A 26,126-nucleotide genomic window follows, 5' to 3' on the forward strand; every position below is an offset into this window, starting at 1 on the left:
GCCTCAGGCCCCACCCAGGCGCATCTGCTCTAAAGGGGGCTCGCAGGGGCCCAAGAAGAACAGCTCATTCCTGCAGCCCCCAGGGGCGGGGCCAGCCTGAGCCCACACCCGGCCGTGTCTCCGCCCTCTCTCACCCCCCTCCCCGCTCTCCCGCTCCCAGCACCGTCCCTCGGGCCTCCTGGGGTTGCCCAGGACAGGACAGGACGGAGGGCTATTTTCACAGAGAAATCCTCCCAGTGAAGGGCGTCAGACGGGGTAGGAGAAAATTCTGTAGGCACTGAGATGAAATGACGCTTCCTCTAAGAGAGAAGTGTCAGAAGCATCTATCTGGGTGGTTCCCTGTGTCAAATCGCGGTCCAGACAGGGCCATCATTTAGTCTGTAAGAGCCTCATCATTGGAAGATCACACCAATAATTTCTAAAACCAACCAGTGATTTGGGGCTTATTAGAATAATTTGATGAATCATTTGCGCTTCAACTTTTAACTTGGTAAGCAGCTTCCTAATATATACTGGACGTACATAGAAAATAGAAGTGGACGTCTCGTTTTGCCTTATATATTAATTTGAGTGAGCTTTCCGGTTGCTAAATACTTCGATGTCATCCCTACGTTTACGCGACCCAAGGGGTCTCGTCTGTGGTCTCGTGCGTGACCCCGACCTTAGCAATGCCCACGGCTCCTCCACAAGCTCCGTCTCTGACTCCCGTCCCCCCTCCCTTCTGGCACTCATCTTACAGGCCCCATCCTGGTCAGGCGACCGTCTAGCCTCAGCCACACCCTAAGCATGGCCCTAGAAAACCACAGCCTCTCAAGAGGGACCTCCAAGCCGCCGACACACATACTTCACGTCTCAGGCCTGGTGCATCCTCTCTCCCAGTCTCCTGGAGGAAAATGTCACTCCCTTCCTCCCTCCTCAGCTCTCCAATCCTGCCTCCCCTTCCTCACTCTCAGTTTACCATCCCGCTTCCCATTTCGTCAAGAAAATAGAAGCAACCAGAAGGGCAGTGTCGCAAGCTTCCGTCGCGTCTACTCAACTCTCGCACCTGCCCCCACAGAGGCGCCGTCCTCCTGGTGCGGTGGACGCACCGTCATTCACTCCGCACAAGGCCACCCTTCACTTGTGTCCTGGAGCTCATCCCCTCTCACACTGCTACGGTATTGCTTTCTCCTCTCTCTGGGTCATCAATTCTTCCTTCTTTACTAGAACATTCTCACCAGATCACTCATGCCTTAGCATCTCTCCCCAACACAGAGCAGCCAACAGAGTGGTAGACACTCAACCAGCCCAGTGCAGGAGGGTGGAGGGAAGTTGACGGAAGGAGACAGCAGAGGTTGCGGTGGAGGCTCAGGTAGCCAGGTCAGCACATGTAAAGATCCCGTGGCAGGAGGGAGCATGCAGGAAGGAGGGCCGAGATGGCACATGCTCAGGGAGGGAGGTGAGGCCAGACAGAGGTCGGGGTCAGGCCCTGTTAAAGATGTGGAGCTTTTCCCTAAAAGCACTGGGAAGCTGCTGAGGCTTTAAGCTGGAGGTGGCTTGATCGGATTTGCATTTCAAAGGCTCACTATGATTACTCTGCAGAGACGGGTAGAAGTGGGTACTGCAGCCCTCCAGGGAAGCAGGGATGGTGGCCTGGTGGTGAGTGATGCTGTCCATGGAGAGGAATCGACGTGTTTGAGAGATACCTATAGATGATACGGCAGGACGTCATGATGGATGGGACCTTCAGTGAGGAGGAGGAGGTGGTGGTGACGAGGACCGGGCTCAGGCCTGCACCAGGGAGCGAGGGGGAGGCATCTGTGGAGTGAGGTGGTGCCTCCAGAAGACCAGGCTTGAGGGAGAAATCCTGAGATCAGGTTTGGGCCTGCTGAACACATAGTGCCTTTAAAACAGCCACCAGGACATTGGACACCCAGGTCGGGACCTCGCAGGAGCCGTCCACTGATTATTTCGCACAGCCTCTCAACAAGCATCTCTTCACCCTTCTTCTGTGTCAGGCACAGAAGCCAACAGCCCAAGGATGACTGGGGAGCAGGCGTGTGCAGAGGGGCAGCCAGGGCGCACGGGGAGTGGGTGTGCACGTGGTTCCCAGCATGAAGTGGGGTCCTTAGAGAGAGACATGGAGGCGCCACCTCCGAGCCCTGGATTTGGGTTGGAGCACTGTCCCCATTTGTTTAGAGCCTGAGGGCACATCAGTACTGTTCTTCGCGCCTCACCTCCCGCACGGCTTCCTTACAAAGAGCCTGGTGCCGAGTTTGCGCTGATGAAATATTTGTCAGACTGAATGGAGAGAAAATGAAAGTGCTTTGAAAATACGCTGATTTGTAATCTTAACAATAGGGAGGATATTTTATCCTCCCAGCAGCTTCTCAGGAGGGAAGGGAGTAGGGCTGTATTAGGGAATGTATTAGGGGATGGCTACTAGGCGGAAGTCGAGGCCTCCCGTTAACGCGCCAGGAGGCGTGAGGGCAGAGGGGAGACGTGCTCAGGACGACAGAGAAGGGGGGAGATGACACGGTGGTGGGAGGTGGGTGAGCAAGAAGAGCGAGATCCCGGAACACCTAGAGAAGAGAGCTGCCCTATGGGGAGTGGAACTGAGTGGAACGCTGTGCTCCTGGACCCTACAAAGCTTCAGTGAAATTTCCAGAAGTCCTGGATGCCCTGGGGAACTGTTTTTCCTGCAGAAGTTGGGGAAGGATGTGAACTTGGCAGAGAGACGGTGAATGGGGGGTGAGAGGTGAACTCTCTTCTCTGTAAGATAGTTGCATAGAATAATAGCTAGAAATCCCTAAAATACTTAGTTATGTAAGTGCACACAGGTGTATAGAATATACACAGGTCTGTGTAATGAAACTGTAATAAACGTCCTAAATAATGTCTGGAGTACATAATAAGCCTACTTCATGAGCTATGGAGGCTTAGGACCCGGTAAGAAAATAAATTGCTAACATGTATTGAGGACTGTATTAATTAGGTTATATCAGCTACTATCACAGAAAAATCTCGAATGTCAGCGGCTGAACAGAGTCAAAGCTCACTTCTCTCTCACATCAATGCCCCAACATGTTTCCTAACATGCCAGGCACTCTGCCAAGCACTCTCTATGTGTCCACGCATTTAATCCCCAGGACAGTCTGCAGAGGAGGAATCCCTGGGACCTCCACTCTCAGAGGAGGCCCCCCAGTGATGCTGAGCGGGCCCCGGGCGGCCCAGCCGCAGACCCCGCCTCTCACCCACTGGGCCGTGTCTCCCGGCACAGGTCCGACTGTCTATTCCTTCAGAGAAAGTTAGCCAACGTTTGTCGTGGCTGTGCTGGTGCTGGGGACACGACGGTGAATGAAACAGACAACGTCTCTGCTGTCATGAGCTGGATGTGATCGTAATTCTGTCCTTTGTATCCGTTTTATGAAGGCCGTGTTCAACAGTTCACTCACGCACTGCGCGATCGTTGGCGGCGACCTGCTGTGGCACTGGGCTGGGGTTTTCATCCGAGCTGGTCCTCACCATCCCAGAAATTGCCAAGGAAATATAGAATCAAAAAGCCTTCGTTTGAGCCCTGATTCCATCATTTCCTGGCCACGAATGCTCACTTAGTCATTTAGCCTCACTTAGTCATTTAGCCTGTGCCTCAGTTTCCTCAACTGTGAAACGGAGATGACGATGCCCCTCTCACAGGCCTGTGGTTGCCCCAAAGCGAGTTGTAGTCCAAGAGCCGGCGGAAGGCCCAGCCCCAGGTGGGGGCTCAACCCCCGGGCATTTCAGAACTTTCCAGGGCTGGGTACAGTGAATTCCAGGCCACGGCAGGCGGCGAAGTGCTTTGCAAACTCGTCTAAAGGGCTGTGGGCTGTTTGTCAGCCTCACTCTGGGCTCTGTCTTCGGAAAGTGATCTGCTTCCTCACGTGCAAAATGCAGGGAGGCTCCCAGGCGAGCCGGGCACAGAGTGGACATTCGCTAGCCTCCTCCGTGGCGGTCCTCAGCCCAGAATCAAACCTCCGCCGCCCGCTAAGCTTCAGCTAATCTCAGAAGCTGCGGTGCTGGGACAGAAGGCTGGTTTTGAAGTCTTCGGCCTCAGATCCTGGCTGCAGCCCTGCCGGGGGTGTGTTTTGATTTACCAGGCAGATGTCCAACCCTTCCCTCAGGGGCGGGGGAGAGGGCTGAGCCAGCTTTGGAGAGGGAGAAGTCAGGAAGAGGCCGGGGGCGCTGAGCCCCTGGAAGCCACGATGTCTCACATGTGCCTTCTCCCCTTGTTTTCCAGGGAACTTTAAAGGTCTCTGCAAGCAGATCGATCACTTCCCAGAGGACGCAGATTACGAAGCTGACACAGCAGAATATTTCCTCCGTGAGTGCATACAAGTTTTTATCTCCCTCTTAGTGGTGGGTCCTGCTCTTCCACCTTTCATGAGCCAGGACTATCCAGAGGTCTCTGTCACAGCACAGGGCAGGAAAAAGCTGAGCCTCCCTCCTCTCCTCCTGTCCAGAGGCCAAACCTACGTGCATGCTGTCCCCTCTGCCTGCAACACCCTTCCCTCCCCTCTTTGTCTGGCAAACTGCTACACATCCTCCACATCTCAGCTGAAACCTCACCTCCTCCAGGAAGTCCTCCATGCCCTTGAAGGGGTTCCCAGAGCACAGCACCTTTATCCTGCTGGGGGGGTCCTTATCTATTTGAGCAGCCATCTTCCTCACAGTCCTGCCACCTCTGCTAGGATGCTGCTAGGACTCCACCATCTTGTTCACTACTCTCTGTTCCCAGAGCCGTGCCTGGCACACCACAAGCCTCAGTAAATATTTCTTGAATAACTGAATGAAGAAACTCACCAGGCAGTGCCAGATGGGAACTGCTACTGAAACAATAAATGAGATTGGTTTTTCTTCCCCCTACAAGTGAAGTCCAAGTTAAATCCTCAGGCAATAGCTGTGATCTTAAATCCCCTTGAGACATATTATCAAGAGAAAGCTTTGAGATCTGAAGAAAATGTCTCAAGAATCAGCAAAAACTAACACAGTAAATGCTCCCTGAGAAAGGGCTTTCCAGGAGAGGGGCTGAGGGCCCTTGACGCCTGGGACAACAAAGCCGCCCCGAGCAGAAGTGGCTGAAGGCTCTCAGGCGGCTCTTCCAAAGGTTTGCTCTGCTCCCAGAAGCATCCCCTCTTTCTGCTCCCAGGTGCCCTTCCCAGCCAGCCGCAGGGAGGCTGGCGGGCGCCCCCCTCCCATCCCCCCAGGCAGCGTGGTTAGTTAGCATCAGCCTCGGATCACTTTTATGAAAAATGGAGGAGGCATTTTATTATATGGATCACTCCTGTCTCTTTCAATAATTACTCCTCACATCAAACCCAGCGCTCAGGTCAGCCTGGAATCTGGGTTTCATTGAAAAGCCCGTGGAACATAAAGTCAGCCAGGCGGCTGAGAAGAGAAAGGAAGGGAACATGATGTAATTTAATAGATTTCTTTGTAAAGGGGGAGAAAATATCTTACAATGCTCCTCACTTCCTTTTATGAATTCTCGCAAGACTCTGCTCTTAAGTGGAATTCCTAAAGGGCCGCTGGGTTATCGCTCCTCCCCGCTGTGTCTGGGGCTCTCAGAGGAGCCTGGAGGTGGCATAAAGGCAGATTGAGCGCCTTCTGTATGCTAGCCCCGGTGCTCAGTGCTGGGGAGATCAACACGGATGAATGAGACACAGTCTGTGGGCCCAGGCAGAGCACAGCCTGGCGGGGAGGAGCCTCAGAGAAACTGCTGGACTTGGGAGACAGGCCCAGCAGAGATGGGGCCTGCACGTAGAGGTGGAGGGGGGAGCAAAGCTGAGCCCCACACGGGAGCCACACTGGTTGAGCAGCGGGAGGGTGTAGTACTTGATCAGCTAGACGCCAAGTGCACCGGGCGAGAACTTTGTCTCATTCATTACTGTGCCTAGAACAGCTCCTGGAATACAGAAGGTGCTCAATAAATGCTATTTGTTAAATAAAGGAAAGATATGGGATTCTCCAGTGGCTATTCCTACCTATTCTATACCTCCATTTCCTTATTTGTAAAGAGGGAAGAGCTTAGAGTGTTTGGTCCATTTTGGGGTCCCTGGACAAGACTTGAACCTACATTAGTGGTGGAGGATTCCAAGGGTCTGATTTAGTTGACTTAATCCAACAGTACTTTTGGAGCATCCATAACAGGATTGGCAAGCTTTTTCTATAAAGGGCCAGATAGTGAATATACGGTCTCTGTCCCAACTACCCAGCTCTGCCCGTGTGGCACAAAAGCAGCCTAGACAATATGGAAGCGAATGAGTGTGGCTGTGGGCCAATGATGCAACTTTATTTACAAAGGCAGGCAGCAGGCTGCCTTTGGCACAGTTTGCTGAGCCCTAATCTATAAACGCTAATCTTGGGCTAGACAAGAGAAGCAATTTTTTAAAGCTGGAAGATGTGAGTTCCCCTCCTTCTCTGTTAAGCTCTAAACTGGTTGGTAGAGAAGCTAGAAGACACAAATCCTTCTTCTAGAAGGATCTCCTACCCCACTGAGTTCGGCGGCACAGGGGCCCAGGGAGGTGGGTGGAGCTTCTCCCGAGGTGGGCGTGGCTGCAGCCCAGGGAGGTGGGCGGAGCTGTGCCTGGAAGTGGGCGGGGCTGCACCCGGGGTGGGCGGAGCCTGAGCCAGTTCCCAGTTCAGGTCTGTGAAACCCATCGTCACCTGCCACGTGGGAGGCCACGAGAGAGGACACGACAGAGCTGCTGTTCCTGAGGGCTTGCAGCCGTGAGACAGGCAGGGATGGAAGGAAGTGTGTGGTGCTGAGGGAGTCTGGCCCCTAAGCCAGACCAGAGGAGGTTTTTCCAGAGGGTTCCGTAGAGAAGGTGGCGTTAAAGGTGAGTCTTGGACTATAGCAGCATTCATTCATGCATTCATTCACTCCTGAGACATTCACTAAGCACTCACTATGCGCAGGGCACTGTTGTTGGTAGCAGGGGCTCCGAGGGCGAGCAAAACAAAGTCAGCGTCTTCATGAAGGTTACATTCCAGCCGAGGAAGCAGCAGTCAGCAAGCTCAGGAACACCTAGCGGGGGCGGATAGCTTCTGAGCGCTGTGCGAGGTGGAGAGTGAGGGGGAGGCAGAGGGCAGGGCAGGGAGGGGGCGTTACTTAGATGAGGTGGTCAGGACAGCTTCTCTAAATGAAGAAAGGGAAGGAGCCAAGAGGATTTCGGGGAAGCACGTACCTGAGGAGGGAATGGCAAGAGCAGAGGCCTTATTAAGGCGGGATGTTTGAGGACCAGTGGGGAGGACACACCGACGAAGCCCAGTGCACGAATGGAGGGCATCCTCCAGCAGGAGGTCAGAGAGCCGGCAGAGCAGCCCGACCACGTGGGGGAGAAACCAGACCTCGTTTTAGGCGTGATGGGAGTCATGAGCAGGGACAATGATTGGGCAGGTCACGTCTGGCTGCCGGGGTGGGCCAGGGAGGCGGGGGCTGCTGCAGGCCTCCCGGTGAGAGGCCGTGGCGGCTGGACCAGAGTGTGAGCTGTGGTGACGGTGAGGAGGGAGGGGCTGTTTGGAGGCAGAGCCGACAGGAGCAGGGGCAGCCACATCATGAGGGGTCGGCCGTGGGACAGGACACTGCTGGGTTTCCAGAGGACAGTAGAGGACTGTGAGGAGGGACAGGGCTGGGGACAGGAGATCCAGGAGGGTGGACAGAGGCTCAGCAAAGGGAGGCACCAGAGCCCCGTGTGCCCAGACCACCATCTCTGCCTTGACTGTTCATGCTCAGCCTGCCTCAGACTTGGAGGGTCAGAGGTGCAGGCAGGGTGGTTCCAGAAGGGCGACTGGAGCTCCTGCTGTTGCCAAGGTCAGGGGCATAGTCCTCTGGACTCTGCTCGCCTTAAGGGCAGGCTGTGTTCTGAACCAGCTCTGCCTGCCCAGTGCCCAGCACAGCGCCTGCACAGGGCCAGCACACCTCCGGAGTGGACAGAGGCTTGATGGTGTGTCAGTGTCAGACTGCGGGCCATGCCCGGCAGAGCTGCTGCTCCTGAGGAAGCCTCCGAGGGTCTTCTCCTTTGCTCTTGGGGCTGAGCATCCAGGAAGCCAAAAGAGATCCGAACTGCCCGGCGGCGTCCTTTTTGGCAGCAGACAAAACAAAAACTGGGCGCTCGTGACACTTGCAATCTACTGTCACGGAAATTTACAAGTTAATTATACAGTCTGCTAAACTGTGAGAAGTGATAGGGAGAAAAATCAAGCCGTAAAACGGGACAGGGAATTCCGGCATGGGGGTGGGGTCGATAAAGTTCTCAGTGTGACCTGAAGGAGGTGAGAGTGAGCTGTGTGGCTGTCTGGAGGGAGAATGTTCCAGGCACAGGGAACAGCAAGTGCAAAGGCCCTGAGACAGGAGCATGCCTGGAACATTTGCGGAGCAGGACTGAGGCCAGTAAGACAAGAATGGAGTGAGCAAGAAGGAGAGAAGCAAGAGCAAGCGCCAAGAGGCCCTGGGGCCCTGGGGGTTAGAGCGAGGACTTGGGGGTTTGCTCTGATCAAGGTAGGAAGCTACCAGAGGGTCTGCACAGAGGAGCGACACCATCTCACGTGTTACCAGGACCCTCTGGTTGCTGTGTTCATAAGAGACTGAAATAGGGCAAGGGCAGAGGCAGGCAGAACGGTTCAGAGCCTGTTGCAATAATCTAGACCAGAGGTGACGGCAGTTTGAACCAAGGTGGTGGCAGCGGAGAAGGGAGGAAGCGGTCAGACTCTGAAAATATTCCCAGGGGACAGCATACAGCATTTTGTGACAGGCTGCCTGTGGATTTCCAGGGAAAGAAAGGAGGACTCCAACATTTGTGCCTGTGGGGAGAGCCAACTGGGACTGGGGAGGAACCGAAGCTCAGTGTCAGCCACGTTAAATAGGAGAGGCCCTGGGGAGATGTCCTGGAGTTTGGGAGTCACAGCACAGGTCCTGGCCCGAGACAGGGGTCTGCGAGTTGTCAACGTGGATATTTGATGAATGCACCAAGGGAGTGGTGCAGAGAGAAGAGGTGCAGGAACTGAGCCCCCAGACCCTAAAGTTTAGAGGCCAGGAGGATGAGGAGGTTCCTGGAAAGGAGGCTGAGCAAGGGTGGCCAGTGAGGTGGCCCAGGTAACTCCAGCCATCCTGGTTCCAGCGGCCAGCCTGAGGATCCAGAGCAGAGAGGGAGGAAAGGGAATGCCGGAAGGGCACAGCTGGGCGGGAGTGCAGGGGTGATCTCCTGGGGTGGCAGAGACGGTGGGGCTCACTTGCTCTCAAGCCAGCAGCGCCAGCTTAAGGCATTGCCCAGCGCCTCACGGAGGACCTGGAAGAAGGAAGGTGCCCAAGTAATATCTGTTGGGACAAATCAATGAATCAATGAATCAATGAATGAATGCACGCTCTTACTCTCCAGTCCCCAAGGGTGTCTGAGGAGTTCCACAGCGTCTCCTGAACCATAGAGTCCAGGGGCTCCCTCGTGACAGGGAGGAAAAGCTCCAGCAGGCCCTGGTCACCATCCTGGGCCTCCTGACATTGGGCCCCATGCAGGTGTGGCTAGTACGGCCCTTCCCACCTCTCACTAGCTTCCCCACGAACGAATGGTGACCAGAACTGTTTTTCCCAGGCAGCTCTGTGGGGCCACCGGATGTGTCTGCTGTGACATCCCCCTGTCTTCACCCCTCCTTACCAAAGCTTGAAGACCCGAGGTGGTGATGACCAGGATGTGACTTCCTATGACTGTCGTGGGCTGGTGTGTCTGCGTGCCTGTCTTTGTGCATGAGGGCATGAGTCAGTGCTGTGTTCTGCGTCTTTCAGTGCCTTCGTGTCTGTGCGTCTGTCTGTCAGTCTGAATATGCAAGTGCCTGGGTGTTTGCACATGTCTGCTGTGTGCATGTGGGTCCCTGCGTGATGTGTGCATACGTGTGTGTGTGTGTGTTGTGTTCAGGAGATGAGAGTTGGTATTTCCCAGCTGTCCCAATGTGACTTGGAGCCAGGAAAGAAGATTCAGAGGAATTTAGCTCTCTTCCACAATCACATGTTTAGCATCTACTGTATGCTAGACCCCAAATCCGCTGTATTTCAGCCCAGGACTGCAGGGTGGGATCAAGCTCTCCCCACTCCACAGTCAGAGCCCGGGGCTGGAGGTGACGGCCCAGGATTGGCTGCTGTCCCTGACACACTCTGTCCAGGGGGAGGGGAGGGGCTGGTGCCCACAGGCCAGGCGTGCACACACACACGCACACACACACGCTCCAGAGCTGCAGCATCAGGGCCTCACCACATCAGCCACTCTTCTTCCAGAGCCAGAAGTGAAGAGAATGGGGAAGGGAGGGAGGGCTCTGGGCAGGGCCTGCCCCTCCCCCCAGAGAGAGGTCTCACCTCATTACACTGGAAGTAGGAGTTGAGCCTTCCCAGAGTCACTGCCACCTGAGGGCAAGAAGAGGCAGGAGGACAGACCCCTGGGGCAGCTGCGGGCCAGGAACAGACACCTGCAGGGGAGGGGGACAGACTCCTGTGAGGGAGGTGGACAGACCCCCGTGAGGGAAGTGGACAGACGCCTGTGGAGGGGGGGCGACAGACTCCTGTGACAGAGGTGGACAGACCCCAGTGAGGGAAGTGGACAGACGCCTGTGGGGAGGGGGCGACAGACTCCTGTGACAGAGGTGGACAGACCCCAGTGAGGGAAGTGGACAGACGCCTGTGGAGGGGGGGACAGACTCCTGTGACAGAGGTGGACAGACCCCAGTGAGGGAAGTGGACAGACGCCTGTGGGGAGGGGGCGACAGACTCCTGTGAGGGAGGTGGAACGCAGCCAAGGCAGGGAGGACCGACATGAAGGTTACTTGGGGGGTGAATCTACGGAACTTGGCCACCAGTCGGAGGCAGGAGAGCATAACCTCGAGCCTTAGCACTCTCTGCCCGCGTTCAAATCCACCTCTGCCACTTCTCGGATGAGCTCCCTGGGCCTCAGATTCCTCGCCAGAGGGATGGTGTTCGTTGGTACCTTCCTGGGCCGTAGTGAGGCGTAGGTGAGTCAGGATGAGACAGCTCTCCACGCCGGCCCGGAGCCCAGGAAGCGCTTGGTAGGCATTAGTCATTACTGTTGAGTGTGTTAGCCAGCGAAAACCGCAGAGGCCAAAGATCAGGCAGGGAAGAGGCAAAGGGAGTTTTCAGTGAGGGGATCAGAGAGGGCCTCACCGGGAAGGGAGCGTCTGAGCAGACACCTGAAGGAGGTGAGGGAGCGTGTCTTGTCCTGCAGGTACCCTGGGAAGAGACTTCCAGGCAGAGGGAACAGCCAGCGCAAAGGGTCTGAGGCTGGCATGCTCGGGGACAGCCAGGAGGCCACGTGCGTAGGCAGAGGGTGTGAGCGGGCGGGTGGGAGGCCAGGCCAGGCCAGGACCTGTGGGTCTCAGCTTTACTTGGAGATGGGGCCACAGGAAGGTTCTGAACAGAGAGGCCGGGGCTGAATTCACACCAACAGCCTCGCTCTGCTTCTGCTGGAGAACTGACTGGGGTCTGAGCAGGAGCAGGGAGGCCAGTAGGAGGTGACAACCACAATCCAGGCTGGAGATGTCGGCGGTTGGACCAGGGGGGTGGTCCAAGTGGGAGGTGGGGGAGAAGGAGTCTGATTCGGGATGTACTGGAAGACAGAGCCGGCAGGATTGACGGACAGCCTTTGGGGGAAGGCGTCTGGGAGTCCTGGCTGGGGGACAGGGAACAGCGCCACCCTCCCTGAGCCCGGGAATAGAGGAGGAGGCTGGGTTGCAGGGAAGTGACAACTCTGCTTTCCGACCCACATGTCATGATTTCTCTTTTGGATTCTCCTCCCGCGCTGGCCCATGAATAGCTTGAGGACACGAAGAGGAGTACCACAAATAGACAGTTCTCCTCCCACCCCCCACCACCCCACCCAGCACAGGACCTGTCCAGGAGATGTTTGCTGAGTGAATAAACGAGGACCCACCTTCCCTAGGGCCACCTGGCACGTCTACCCTTTTCCCAGAATGAGGACAAAGGTGGATGTTAGGTATCAAGGTCTGATCTTGGGGACTTAGAGTGAAGGGGCCTGAATTCAAGGTGAGCTCTGCTCTGTGGCCTTAGGCAAGACACACGACTTCTCTGAGCCTCTCTGAGTGCCAGTCCCCTGGGGCGCTCTGAGGACACAGTGAGACAAGGGGGAGGGTAGTGCTTTGTTAGGGCTCCCAGCTGCTCCAGGGGAACACGTGAGGGAAGTCCACCACCCCCTCCTTCCTGCTAGAGTTTAGAAGTGTGATGACATATCCTCCCAGGCCTGACATGCTGGAGCTAGACACGCCCTTAGGGTCACCCAGCCCCATCCTCCCATTTTATAGATGAGGAAAAATGAGGCCCAGAGAGGGACGATGACTTACCCCAGCCCAGTACACTTTCTAGGATGCCACCTGCCTCCTGGACATCATCCAGGGTCGAGTGCTCCTGTCTGGTGCCCCAGCCCCGCAGACCCTTCTAGCAAAATCATGGTGGGAGACATTCCCACCAGAGGTCGTCATGGTCAGTGCGTCTAAATCATGCCCTGCAGTTAGGGGTCATCTCAGCTGCAGCTTTTACCAACTCACATCCATGCAACCAGAGTGAACATTTCACAAAACGGTGCCCACCCCTCGCGCACTCCACACGCGCCCACGGTTTCTATTCTGTCCTGGTTCATTTATTTAAGTGCTGGCTGCAGCCACCATGCTGACTTCACAGCCTAGTCATGAGTCACAACCTGCACTTTAATAAACACCAACGAGGTAAGCCCAGGCCTGTGAGCAGCAGCAACGATACACTCTGCTGTGGTGAGAACTGACGTTTCCCCGTGCTCGCCAGGTACCAGGCACCGTTCTAATTGCTTAAAATGGGTTTGCTCATCAGTCCTCATGGCAGCCCCAGGAGCTGGGTGTGCCGACGCTCCCCCTACAGCAGAGGGCCAGCCGAGGCTCAGGAGGGCAGGCGAGGTAGCCAGTGAGACGCACTCAGGCCATCTCCCTCGTGAGCTCCTGTAGCAGATAGCTGGCCCCAGGGACAACAGGAAACGGGAAAGCATCGGCACCTGCACAGATGGCGCTCCCAGAGGAAGCTCGCCGGGCTTCCAAAATTGCTCTCCTGTGTCATTATACATAGCAAACATTCATTGGCCCCTTGACTCTGCGTGTGCCAGGCCTGACACTTTATACACTATCTTCATTCCTCTTCACAACAGCCCTAAGAGGCAGGTACTGTTGGTGACCCCATGACACAGAGGAGAAAGGGGAGGCACTGAGGCCACACAGCCAGTGGGAGGGCCAAGGTGGGACCTCAGCAGTCCACATCCGGAACCCATGCTGGCCACCACGTTCGACTCCTCTCTCTTCCTCTCGTCCACTTTCTTCTTATTCCTTTTCCTCTTTTTTTTTCAGGTCTCTCTTCTCCAGCAACGCCTTCTCTCTCTCTCTCTCTCCTCCTTCTTCTCTCTCCTCCTCGCTTCCCCCTCTCTCTCTCTCACACACACACACACACACACATTTGTTGCAGCCCGTCTCCTTTCATGGTCATTGGCTACCCCATCCAGCCCAGCATGGAAGGAGGAGAGAGGGAGAGATGCCCAAGAACCTAGAACCTTCTCCCAGCCCAGCACTTCTGTGATTCTATCCCATTAGCACGGATTAAGTCCCAAATGGGATAACAGGCATAAAGAGCTTAACACTGTGCCCAGAAAATAGGGAGCCCACCCTCCACCACCTAATTATGGTGACTATTTTGATTAAAAGCCATAACTAGTGTAAGGGAGAGGCATGAGGGCAGCCAGGCGGAGGAGCCCTGAGGGGAGGTCGTGGGGGGCACAGGACCATTGGGGACGGGTGAGACCCTAGAGATCATCTGGTCCAATCCCACTAGAGTGCAGACCTGAGACCCAGAGAAGGGAAGGCACACGCTTGGGTCCTGTGGAGAACCGGCAAAGAGTGGGCGCCAGGGCCAGGTCTGCCGACCTCCCACCCTGCACCACGCGGACTACCACCCCTCTCTCCTCCTCTGCCAGAGTGAGCCAGGGGACAGTGGGGCCTCTGCATGTCCACCAATTGTGCCCACCTTGAAGAGTGATTTCCCAGCAGGACAGCCACAGGGGCTGGGCCACTGGGGCCCTAGATCCCGAGATGACTTGTCTGCAGAATTTGGCCAAAAAGAGGATTCATGAGGAAATTAAAACTCAGGCCCCCCCCCCCCCAGAGGGCAAGATGTTGCTCCTCCTGGGTACTTAGGACTCTCTTCATTTCTGTCACCAGCATAGCAAATATTAAATTGTTCACAGTTTACCAACATTCTGCATTTTCAAAAGCTTCCACATTCTTCTTCCTATTTAATCACTGGAACCCCATAAGGAGGACTAGTTCAGATGGTCATCTCCATTTTACAGACAAGGGAGTGGAGGCCCAGGGACACCAGGAGATTCGCCCGAGGTCTTCCCAGCCAGCCCCTAAACTCTGGCACCCCCCAAGCCTCAAGGCTAAGCCGTCTGCTCTCCAAGGGCAAGCTCTTTCATGCTCACCTCTGTGTGTGCGACCCCCACTTACAGCTCCAGCCCAGACCACACCTCGTGCCCTGGACTACACATCCGACTGACCCCACACTCCACGCACACATCCCGGAAGCACCTCAAACTCAGCGTGTCCCAACCAGCCTAGATTTCCCTCCCTCTGCTCCTCGAGCTTGATCCTCTCCCAGACTCACTAGTGATTTATCCATCCAGACCCAGAAGTTATCCTCAACGCCAGTCTCTTCTCCACCATATCCACCCGTCACCAAGTCTTAATTCACCTCCTAAACATCCCTCAGGCCCACCCACCTCTGCCCACACCCTTTGCACCCACTTGGTCCAGGACCCTTCACCGCTTGTCTGGTCAGCTGCATCAGCCTTCTCACTGGTTCCCTGGAGCCACCCTTGACCCCTTCTTAATCCATTTGCTTCTTAAGGTGCAAATCAGATGGTGATAGCCCTGCCTGCTTGAAGCCCTTCACTGGTTCCCTCTGCCCTTAGGATAAACGTTAGCTCCACAGTGTGATCCGCAGGCCCCTGGTGACCCGTGAGCCCCTAAGTGCCTGGCCCCGGCCTGCCTCCTCTCCCTAGTGTTCCCCAGGCCCCTCCACAGCTCTTTGTGATGCAGCTCCTTTCAATTCCCGAACAAGCCCTGCTTCCTCCAGCCCCGGGCCCATGCTGCTTCCTCTCCTGGACCACTCTCCACATCCTGCCTCTATTCTGCACAATTAGCTTCTCCTTAACCATCCGCTGTCAGCTCCAACATCGCTCCCTCAGGGAAGCCCTCCGTGATCTCCACGGGGACCCAGAGGATGCTCTGAGAGGCATGAAGTGTAGGGCTGAAAGCAGGGGAGTGCAGTGGTTAGGCACACAGAGCCTAGGGTCAGACTGCCTGGCTTCACACACCCAGCTCCTCCATTTCCTCGCTGGGTTGCCTTGGACAAATGGCTTAACCTCCCTGTGCCTCACTTTTAGCCTGTGTATGATGGGGGTAATTAAAGTATTTACTTCATAGAGTTGTAACGAGAACTAATGAGTTACTATATGCACAGTGCTTAGAATGATCCCAGCATACACAAAGCACTCCATGGACATTAGCCATCTACATGGACATAACATTAGCCTGTCACACGCCTTCATGGTGCCATATGGGTACCATATATTCTTTCATAGCACTTTATCCTGGTTGATAATTATACATTTAGCTGTGTTATTATCTGATGACATATATCTCCTTCATGAGAACATAAGCCCTATAAAGACATGGACCAGGCCTGGTTTGGCGCCCCTTATGTCTTCACGCCCAGCCTGGAACCTGGCACAGTGGGGGGCATTCCATCTGTATTTCTTCACTGTTCTCACAGCTGGTCAAGAGCAGAGCATCTCCCCACTCCGGACCATGTGGCCTTTCCTCTGTACAGTGTATTATGCTCTCAGCCAGGGGTGGCCAGACTGCAACTGGCAGGCTGAATCTGGCCCGCCACCTGCTCTTGTAAATAAAGTTTTATTGGAACACAGCCATGCTCATTTGTTTACATATTGTCCATGGCTGTTTTCACGCACCAAAGGCAAAGTTGAGTAGTTGTAACAGAGACCATATGGCCAGCAAAGCCAGAAATGTTTACTCTCTGTCTCTTTGCAGAAAAAGTTTGCCAACACCTGCTGTGGGTATTTGTAATCTCCTTGAAGCCAAGGCCCATGGTTTCATGACACTGATGTGAGGTTTAAACGAGTGAATCCATGGAAGGCACTTAGAACAGGGCCGGGCACATAAGAGCTGCATAAATATTAATAGGTATTGTGTGGTTCCCTACGCTAACTCAGAGGAGATCAATAAATATTCATCCATTGAATGAATCTGATATTTTCTGCTCTCGTGATAGATTTTAGCTCTAAGACCAGAGCAGCCTCAGTGGGAAGTCAGGACAATTCACGGGGAAGCTGTGACTGGATGTAGGGGACGGCAGAATAGAAATCATAACAATTGCTCCCTTTCACTCTCCACCATCTAGCGTGGACACAGAGCAGATATTATCCAATTTAATCCTTACGAGAGCACTTCTCAAACTTTCGTGTGCATACAAGTCTTGTTATGTGGCTCTTGTTAAAATGTAGATTCTAATTCAGTAGGTCCAGGGTGGGGCCTGAGAATCTGCGTTTCTAACCAGTTCCCCACCCCCGATGCCCATGCTGCTGGCACTCACACTGCCCTTGAGCAGCAGGGCCTCACAGCATTCCTGTGCGCTGGATATTAGGATTACTGTCCCCATTTCACAGGAGGGGGAAACTGAGGCTCAGAGAGGTAAAGACCCTTGCCCAAGGTCACACAGTTAGTAAGTGACAAAGCCAGGATTTGAACTCAAGTGTGACTAACTCCAAAATCCCCATTTTCTCTATGACGTCTCTCAGCCAGAAAGACCTGGTTCAAGAGGCTTCTCCAGTGTGGGAGTCCCTGCCTGCTCCTAGATCTGGGTCCTGCAAACTCCAGCCTTCCTGGGCATCATGCTGTTTACCAGCTGCCCCCGTCACCTTCTTTCTGGGCAAAGAGGCCTCTTCCAAGGGACGCTGGGGTTTGGGCTGGCTCTGCTGGACCAAAGGGGCCTCTGTTTGTACTGCCCGCCTGCCGCCATTATTTAGAACATACCATGTGCTTTGGTACCTTCTGAAGTGGTCCCATTTTTTCCACGTTGCTCTCTGCTGGCTGCAGCACGGCAGACCTCTCCTTCCTGCCTCCCTCCGTCTTGTCCACGCACATACGGGCTCTCTTTGCACAAACACATACGACTGCACACGCACAGCATCCCAGCTCCCTCCATGGCTGGAGCTTGCTCTCTCTGCTGGCTGGAAGGCTGAGTTGGGACATCCAGGCTCCCACAGGAGACCTGGCTGAGCTGGAAACAGCAGGCCTGAGGCTGCCATGAGCATCTGCTCCGAGGGTGCTGTCTAGAGCTGCCAATCGCAGGCACACTGTGGGCAGGAAGAGCCCACTTTCTCGAGGGAGAAGACCAGAGTCCTTCCTCTCCCTGCTCATCTGAGCGGCTGCCGCCCCTATGAAGTCATGCCGACCCCTCTTTCTTTATGCTGCCATCCCCCCTTTCCAGCTGGTCAGAAATCATAGCCACGTGGAGAAAGCAGAAGCATTAGAAGTTACCTAACAGGCCACACCCAGTTTACACATGGGAATACCAGAGAGGGCGAGGTACCTGCCTTAACCACACAGCAAGTGGCACAGAGAGGACCACAACCCAGATCTCAGGACCCTGCAGCACCCACCCAGGCTCCTTGGAAGCCCCGTAGGGAGAGCACAGGGTGATTCAAAAGTCGGGCTGATCTGAGCTTAAATCCTGACTCACTAGCTGTGTGGCCTTGGGCAAGTTACTTCACCTCTCTGAACTTCGGATTCTCGTAAATTGGGACGACACATCCCCCACAGGGCAGTTCTGAGGATTAAATTATACAATGTATGTTAGGTACCCACTCAAGACCCGACACGGAGCGGGTGCTTAGCAAATCTTCTCTCTCATCTGAGTCTTCAGTAAGCCGTCACCACGCCCGTGTGCTTGTGAAGATGAGAATTCAGGTAGCTTTGAGTGTGCACGTCCGGACGTGTGTGTGTGTGTGTGTGTGTGCAGGGGTGTGTGGGCTGGGGGGTCAGGGTGGGGATATGGCGCCTTATCTTGGAAACGACTTGCAGGGAGAGAACATCCACTCAGGTCTGGGGAGGAGGCAGCGTCGTCCCTGCCTGCAGGGGAGAGGGGTGCCCAGATTGCAGAGGAAGCAGCTGCCCCCACCCCGTGCCCTCATCCTCTCACCCCAGCTCAGTTCGCCCCACACGTGCCCGCCTGGACACAGCTCCATCCTTCTGCAAGTCCCTCAAAATAATCCACTCACCCAACAGCATCCACGAGCAGTGTCGATTCACTGAAGATCCACGGGGAGAGAGAGGAAGGGTTTTACAGGACACGAGTCACCGCAGACTGCCTAAAAGCCTCTTAGGAAAACTCCTCAAGTTCTATACAGAAAAACCCTCTTCTCCATAGAGCCTTTGAGACCATGTTGCCACCAAAAGGGGTTAGGGAGGGGGTCCTACTCCTGGCACCTTCCGCTCCAAAACGCACATCCCCCGCTGACCCCTGGGCTGAGCCACAGGAACCTCTGTCTAATGGGACACAACTTCCTCAGAGCCTATTTGAACAACCTGGACATGGAAAGAAATCCTCCTTGTCTCTACACCAGCCTCAGACAGCTCTGCCTCCCGCCCGGCCCCCAGCTCCCAGGACGGGGAGTCAGTGTCCCGAGGTGACTCGCTGCCTGTTGGAATCCGGATAGAAAGAACATTTCACTTTTCAGAGACACTGTGTGGAGGACCCCTCACCTCTGGGTCCCCCATTCGGATGCTCTGGCCCACATATGCACTCCACTCCCCCAGCTGCCTTCCCTCTGCCCTCAGCGTCTGTGCCCTCTGCCCTCCCACCTCCCACACGCAGGAGTAAAACATTCGTTCAAATATTCTTTCCTCTCCTGCCTGTTTGTCAATCCTTCCTTCTTACCTTATCCTGAAGGGGTTTCTCATATGCATTTTATGTTCTTTTTTTACTTTCTCTTTTCTTTGCAATGTGTCTGCTTCTTCCTCTTTCTGGACCATCTCACCACATTTATTCACTCAATGAGCTTGTGTTGAGGGCTTACTATGTCTTTGGCACTGAACTACGTGGTGGGGACAGAGAGAGTAAAGAGAGAAAACTAAAATAAAAGAAAGCCACAGTTCTTGTCCTCATAGCATCCCAGGGCTCGTGGCGGAAGCATATATATACAAACAAGTATTTACTATAATAGCTATCATTTATCAAACACATACTACATGCTCTTAGAGACTTACCTAAGTGCATTACCAGAATTAACTCATTTAATCTTCACAACAATCTTAAGAGGCAGGCACCATTACCATCCCCATTTTACAGATGAGGAAATTGAGGCATGCAGGTGAGATAACTTACTCAAACTTATCCAGCTAATAAACGCTAAAGCCAGATTCAAATCCAGGGTACATCTTTCCCTAACCATCATAACATACTACCTCTCAGTGTGCCCCAAGGGCCCCAAAGCACAGAAGAGGGAGCTAATAACTTTGCCTAAGGAAATCAAGGAAAGCTTCACGGAGGAGGGGACTTTGAGCTGGGTTTTGATGGATGAACGGAAGTTTGCTGAGTGAAAAAGAGCAGGAAAGACATTCTAGTCAGAAAGCTCAGTATGTCTAAAGTCAGAAGGATGCAATGATGTTATGGGAAGTTTGCTGTGGCTGGACAAGAGGGAACATGAGGACCAGGAGACATGAGGCTGGAGGTGGGCAGAGGCCAAGTCACACAGGGCCCTGTGGGCCTCATGAGGTGCTGGAGTTTGGTCCTTGAGGGAGAGGGGAGCCCCTGAAGGGCTGTGAACGGGACAGTGGCTTGCTCCCTCTCCCCCCTCCCCAGCATTGCTAAGCAACCTCGACTCTGGTCCCGTGTCCATGGAATCCCCGCTCCTGTGGGCTGCTCTCTCTCCTCCCTCCTGTGTCCCTCGATCTCATGGCCATGCCCTTCTCTCTGCCCCAACCCTCCGCGTCCCGCAGGGGCCGTGAGAGCCTCGAGCATCTTCCCGATCCTGAGCGTGATTCTGCTTTTCATGGGCGGGCTCTGCATCGCAGCCAGCGAGTTCTACAAGACCCGACACAACATCATCCTGAGTGCCGGCATTTTCTTCGTGTCCGCAGGTAACGACCCTGAGCCGGGCGGGCCAGGGCCTAGGCCCCCCAGCAGGGAGAAGGCTGAGGTTTGGGTGCCCAGTGGCTGGGAGGGCCTGGAGGAGAGAGGAGGGGTGCAAGGAGAGGAATCTCCAGGGCTTGCATCAGATCGTGTTGCAGAGAAGGCAGGTTGTGCCGGGGCTTCTGCCCCATAACAACACCTGCGCCCCCACTGAGTCCTCCAGAAACATCCCCAGATGCTGTCCCTTAGCCCAAGGGCCCATCTTCCTCCAGCCTCTTGGAAAAGGGCCTCAACCCAGGTCCCTCTCAGAGTACTGGGCCTACCCCAGCACCCTCTCCTCTCCTACCCAGGCGGGAGCAGCCAGACACCCAAAACCACATTTCTCACCCCAGTTACATGAAAAGTCACATTGGCTTCAGATGCCAGAAAAAGAACATAGGATGTAGCACAAGCTGTTTAATAAGAATGACTAACATGCAAGGAGCACTTGCGACATCCCAGAGTCCAACAGCTCTCGCATGTATTAGCTCATTTACTCTTCTCCGGGACCCTATAGGAGTAAGTCCGGTTATTACACCCATTTTACAGATCTGGAAACTCAGAGGAAGGTTGCCTTGCCAAAGGCTTTAAATCTAGGCAGTCTGGCTCCAGGAGCCAGTCTCAAACCCTTGCTACACCAGCTTCAAATCTCTGTGCAGCCTTGAGCAAGTTACTTACCTTCTCTGTTTCCTCATCTACAAATCCCTTGAAAAGCAGTCAGCAGTGAAGGCAGGCAGTACATACTCAGTAAACAATATCTATTGCCATTATTACTCAGTACACAGTAGAATGCCTCTCTCTTCTCTCCCCTCTTCCCACATCTCCGTTTCCATTAGCTCTCCCCTTTGTGGCTCTCTCCAGTGGCATGACAGAACATTAAGGGGATGCTTGCCGACATCCCTCTCTACTGGCCCATCGTTCATCCTGGAAACACTGGACCAGGGAAGGCCCACCTAGCTGTCCCTGTCCTTTAACCCAGCCCAGCGCCTGGCATCCTCCTTGGGAACTAACGTCCTTGTCTCTGATCCTCCCCGCCCGGCCCCTCCGTACCCGCAGGTCTGAGTAACATCATTGGCATCATAGTCTACATATCTGCCAATGCCGGAGACCCCTCCAAGAGCGACTCCAAAAAGAATAGTTACTCGTACGGCTGGTCTTTCTACTTCGGGGCCCTGTCCTTCATTATCGCCGAGATGGTCGGGGTGCTGGCCGTGCACATGTTTATCGACCGGCACAAACAGCTGCGGGCCACGGCCCGCGCCACGGACTACCTCCAGGCCTCGGCCATCACCCGCATCCCCAGCTACCGCTACCGCTACCAGCGCCGCAGCCGCTCCAGCTCCCGCTCCACCGAGCCCTCACACTCCAGGGACGCCTCCCCCGTGGGCATCAAGGGCTTCAACACCCTGCCGTCCACGGAGATCTCCATGTACACCCTCAGCAGGGACCCCCTGAAGGCCGCCACCACGCCCACCGCCACCTACAACTCCGACAGGGATAACAGCTTCCTCCAAGTTCACAACTGTATCCAGAAGGAGAACAAAGACTCCCTCCACTCCAACACAGCCAACCGCCGGACCACCCCCGTATGAAGCCCGCGGCCGCCTCGCCAGCCAGCGCCCGGTCCCGTCGGGGCAGAGCCGGGAGGAGGGGCGTGGCCCGCGGGGTGGGCCGGGGGTGGGACGCGGGGCGGGGGGCACCACCGTCCGCGGGGAAAATCTTCCAAGAGCAAAAAAAAAGACAAAAAAACAGAAAAACATAAGTAAATTTAAAAAATTAAAAAAAGAACAAAATATAAGAGGAACAAAGAAGCCGAACAACAGGCAATGTGAAAAAATAGAAACGAGGGAAGGAAAAACAAACTCTAAAAAAAAAAAAAAAGCGAGAGAGGATAAAAAATTAAAAATAGAAAATAAAACTAAAAGAAAATGCATGATTTCCCATGTACCATTATTTTAACATTTAATAAAAACCAATTTAAATGAAAAACTAGAAGGGAACCAAGATAACGTGAAAGCAAAAAAAAAAAAAAAAAAAAACGAGAAGGGGGCAGAAAGGCAGGGGATGTTCTTTGCATTTATCAGGGGGTTTATGTTACTTTTTTTCTTAATGCGGGAGAGTTACTTTTCTGTTCCCTTGAACCCCAAGTGGGCTCTGCCTCCCTGGGCGAGGGGGGGTGGAGACTCAGGGGCCCTGGGGCCAGGTGAGCCTCTGGTCACTGCCAGGTCCCTGGAGCCTCTGGATGGGTGCCCCAGGAACGCTGGGCATGCTCGGTGGCTTGCGAGCCGGCGCCACCCAGCATTGATGGGGCAATTGTAGGCCTCCAGGTGACCCTAGAGTCCTTGGTCCCTCCTGTCCGAAAGGTGCCTGGAGGGGATGCACTGGGGCTTGCCCAGCCCCCGGGTTCCCAGCCCTTAATGGTCCTTAACCCACTGTGATGACTTCCTAGGCCTTGAGGAAGGGAAGGAGAGGGGGTGGCTGCTGGTGGCTTGCGGAGATGGCAGACACCCCGGAATCCTCAGGGTGAGTCCCTTGGGGTCACCACCCCAAGCTCCTGTCCTTCGGGGCAGGAGATGCCCACCCCCCGGGGGATAAAAAGCAGCTCTCCCTCCTCACCCCTCACCTCAGGGCCACCCGATGACCCTGGGGCGATGGTGGACCCCCAGACTCATAGGCCCCCAACCTCCAGGGACGGGGGCTCATTGACCCTTTGGGGGTTCTTGGACTCACTGAAGCCCCCTCGGGGCCCAGCAGGTCCAACAATGACATTGCAAAAAGGTTTCTTTTTACAAAAGAAAAAGGAAAAACAAGTGGTGATTTTTTTTAATAAAAAAACCACAGACTATAAATAAATGTAAATATATAATAAGTGGATTTACTTGCAAGAAAATCAGATAGTATTTTTCTTTTAATTCTTTTCCAGCTTTAAACTGTGAAAACAAAAAATGGGGTGGGGTGGGGGACTTAAAATTTAGCAGGGAACTTGTAAAGAGAAAACAGAACAAATATATAAGTCCATTTAAAAAAAAAAAAAACTATGGTGAGAGATTAGAGCTGGGCTTAAAGCCGGCGGGAGAGGAGAAAGGCCCTCGAGAGCTGCGAAAGTCTCTTTGGTGAAAAATCTCTTCCTTCTACCAGGAAGGTGCTGCTAATGTGGAAGAGAGAGAGAGAATAGTGATCAGGAATCTGGTCTACTCGAAGGAGATCGCACCCCCCCTCACACACACTCATACACACACAGACACGGTCCCCAAGCCCAGCACTAGAATCGCTCACAGGGGTACACCCTCCATCTAAAGCCTTCCATCCTCACACGCAGCCAGAGGCAGGGCTCCGAAAAGACTAACTCTTGCGCTCCAAAGCCATTGACAACAATAGCAGCTCCATACTAGCCTTCGTGCTCACGCGTGCCCTCCCACCCCGCCATGTGCAAGCACACACACCCACGTACACACCTCACACGTGCATGCATGGAAAGGGCACCAGGCTAGAATCCAGCTTTGGATTCTGGAATCCCCTGCTGCGTGGCGTCTCTGGGCCTCAGTTTCCCCCTATGTAAGCATGTGGATTGACCCAGATGAACTCCAAAGACCCATTCTTATTCTTGGTGTCGATGACTCTTAAGATCTGCCACCTGCCCAGAGGAAGATGCCAGGGATGACCGAAATAGCTGCCATCCAACCCCCAGACATGGAGAATATTCCCAAATCATCCATCAGGCGCACACACACACACACACACACACACATCTCATATGCCTCCTCACTGTGCTCCCAACCCCCTGCCCCCACATCCAGTGTCAAAGCAAAAATACACACATGTGAGCAACCGCATCCTGCCATTCAGACAGAGAAAGAAAAGGCCCCAGAAGTCCCCAAAGCCGCTCTTCCTTTCGTGTCCCCCTTCTTAAATGCCATAACCCAGTCACAGAGAGGGAAGGGGGCTTCCTTGAGAGAAGACGTCAGCCACCAGGCTTCCCCTACTGTCTTGGGGGGTCAGAAAAAGGGGATCCTCTGAGGTTTGCTGGGAGGGGTTAAGGCTGAGGGGATGGAGAAGAGAGCTTTACAAGGTTGTGTCCCAGGGTGGGGACCGACCCCCAAAGTTAAACTCACACCACGGACTAAAGTCTGGGGTGCCCCGTGTTTCTCCCCCTTTCTTCCCAGAGTGACAAGGGTCAGTTCAAACTGAGAGAAACCCAACAGCTTTCCCGAGCTTGAGTTTCAGCCCAGACTGGGAGTCACTCTGCTGAAGGGAGGGGCCCCTGCAACACCCCACACCCCACCCCCCCAGCAAGCCTTGGGTCAGCCTCTTTCTTGACACTGACCTCTCCCGCCCTCTGAAATCTCTCAAGTTGAGCTCTCTGGGGAGTTCGGAGGAGTGGGGAGCTCTTGGGGCTCCCACACTCCCAGCTGCCCTTCCTGACTTTAGTCTGGGGAAGGAAAGCTCTTTTCTCAGGTCAGCTGCAATCCTAAACTCAGCCTGAACCACAAGGCAGAACCTCTGCCAGCCCAGCGCAGAAGTGCACCGAGGCCCCCGGGGGCCAGGGCAGAGCCGGGGGGCCAGCGTCAGGAGTGGTGGTGTCCCAGGTCTTCTCATCTGGGCAGGAATGGCAATCTCTCCCTCCTCCCTTCAACCTTGCCCACCGACCCCTCCCCCAGATTGCAAGGCTGAAAGGATCGAGGCCCCAAGAAAACAGCAAACGAGTGGGCGCTGTCCAGAGGGGAAACCTGGCCCCAGGTCTCTGAGTTCTGGCGGAGCGTATAGGGTGACAGTCGGCGCTTCCTTCCGGACCACAGGCCTGGGTCCCTCGTCTGCTTGAAGTAGGCCATCTGGGTGTGGGGGGAGACCAGCATGGCCGAGAAAGGGCTAGGGGGCCTGGTGGGAAGGGGCTGGGGTCGGGACGGCAAGGGCGCTGCTTGCCAGGGTGGACGCTTGCTCATGTCCAGCTCAAACCAGTTCAAGAAACCAACCTCCATTTCCTTTTCTTGGTGGGTCCTTTTTTTTTTTTTCAGACTGTTAACAGAAAAAAATTTTAAAAAGCAGAAAACTAAAAAAAGAAAAAAAAAAGAAAAAAATTCCTGGTACATGAAATAAAGATTTTTTTTATAGCTTGGTCCTCACTTCAGTGGATTTCTTTAATTGCTTTCCCAACTCCTGGCATCCTGTTTAAAACAATCCTAAAGGCACAGAATCCCAGAATTGGGGGATGGGAGGCTTATAATCCATGTAGCAGAGTGTTCCCACACCCTAGGTCACGAGCTTCCTCTTAAATGTCCCTTACTGATGCTTGCACACCTCCAGTGACCTAGGGCTCAACCCCTCCATAGGCAGCCATAGCCCGTGCTGGCAGCACTCGTTGGTGAAAGTCTCTCCTGCACGATAAATTTCTATCCATTCTTCCTTTGAATCCAGCAGCACTGAGTGACTCCCTTCCCTTTCCAGCATAAGAGTCCCTCAGATATTTAAAGACCCCGAGTGTGACATCCTGAGTTTTCTGTCTTAGAATAAACCAGCCCCACTCAACATCCCAATGACACTCTAGGTTTTCAATTTTCCCGGTGAAATTGTGCAGCCCGAACGGACATGACCCTGCCAGTGTCCTCAAAGGGCCCCCTGCACAGGCTGCTCCTAGGAGGGGACTATGGATTGGGAGACGTGTGGGAGGCTCTGGCATGGGGCCCTGGGGCTCTGCTAACTTGAAGAGATGGGAAAGGCGAGATGGAACGTGTCCCACTCAGCTGGGGCTGCTATAATAAAGTACCATAGACTGGGGGCTTAAACAGCAGACGTTTATTTCTCACGGTTCTGGAGGCTGAAAGTCCAAGATCCAGGG

The 26,126-nt window shown here is 54.3% G+C and overlaps 1 protein-coding gene across 1 annotated transcript in view; it reads left to right on the forward strand.

Moving 5' to 3' along the window:
* The window catches only part of CACNG2 (calcium voltage-gated channel auxiliary subunit gamma 2), a 110,894-nt gene extending 89,009 nt beyond the window's left edge, over positions 1–21,885 (forward strand). The window contains exons 2-4 of the mRNA XM_046645947.1: positions 4,256–4,339; positions 20,122–20,262; positions 21,350–21,885. Of these exons, the coding sequence (XP_046501903.1) occupies positions 4,256–4,339; positions 20,122–20,262; positions 21,350–21,885 (761 nt within the window). The remainder of the gene's footprint in view (positions 1–4,255; positions 4,340–20,121; positions 20,263–21,349) is intronic.
* The last annotated feature ends 4,241 nt before the right edge of the window (positions 21,886–26,126 follow it).

Source organism: Equus quagga, chromosome 19 (assembly GCF_021613505.1).
Source record: "Equus quagga isolate Etosha38 chromosome 19, UCLA_HA_Equagga_1.0, whole genome shotgun sequence".
In the NCBI taxonomy this organism is placed as follows: Eukaryota; Metazoa; Chordata; class Mammalia; order Perissodactyla; family Equidae; genus Equus; species Equus quagga.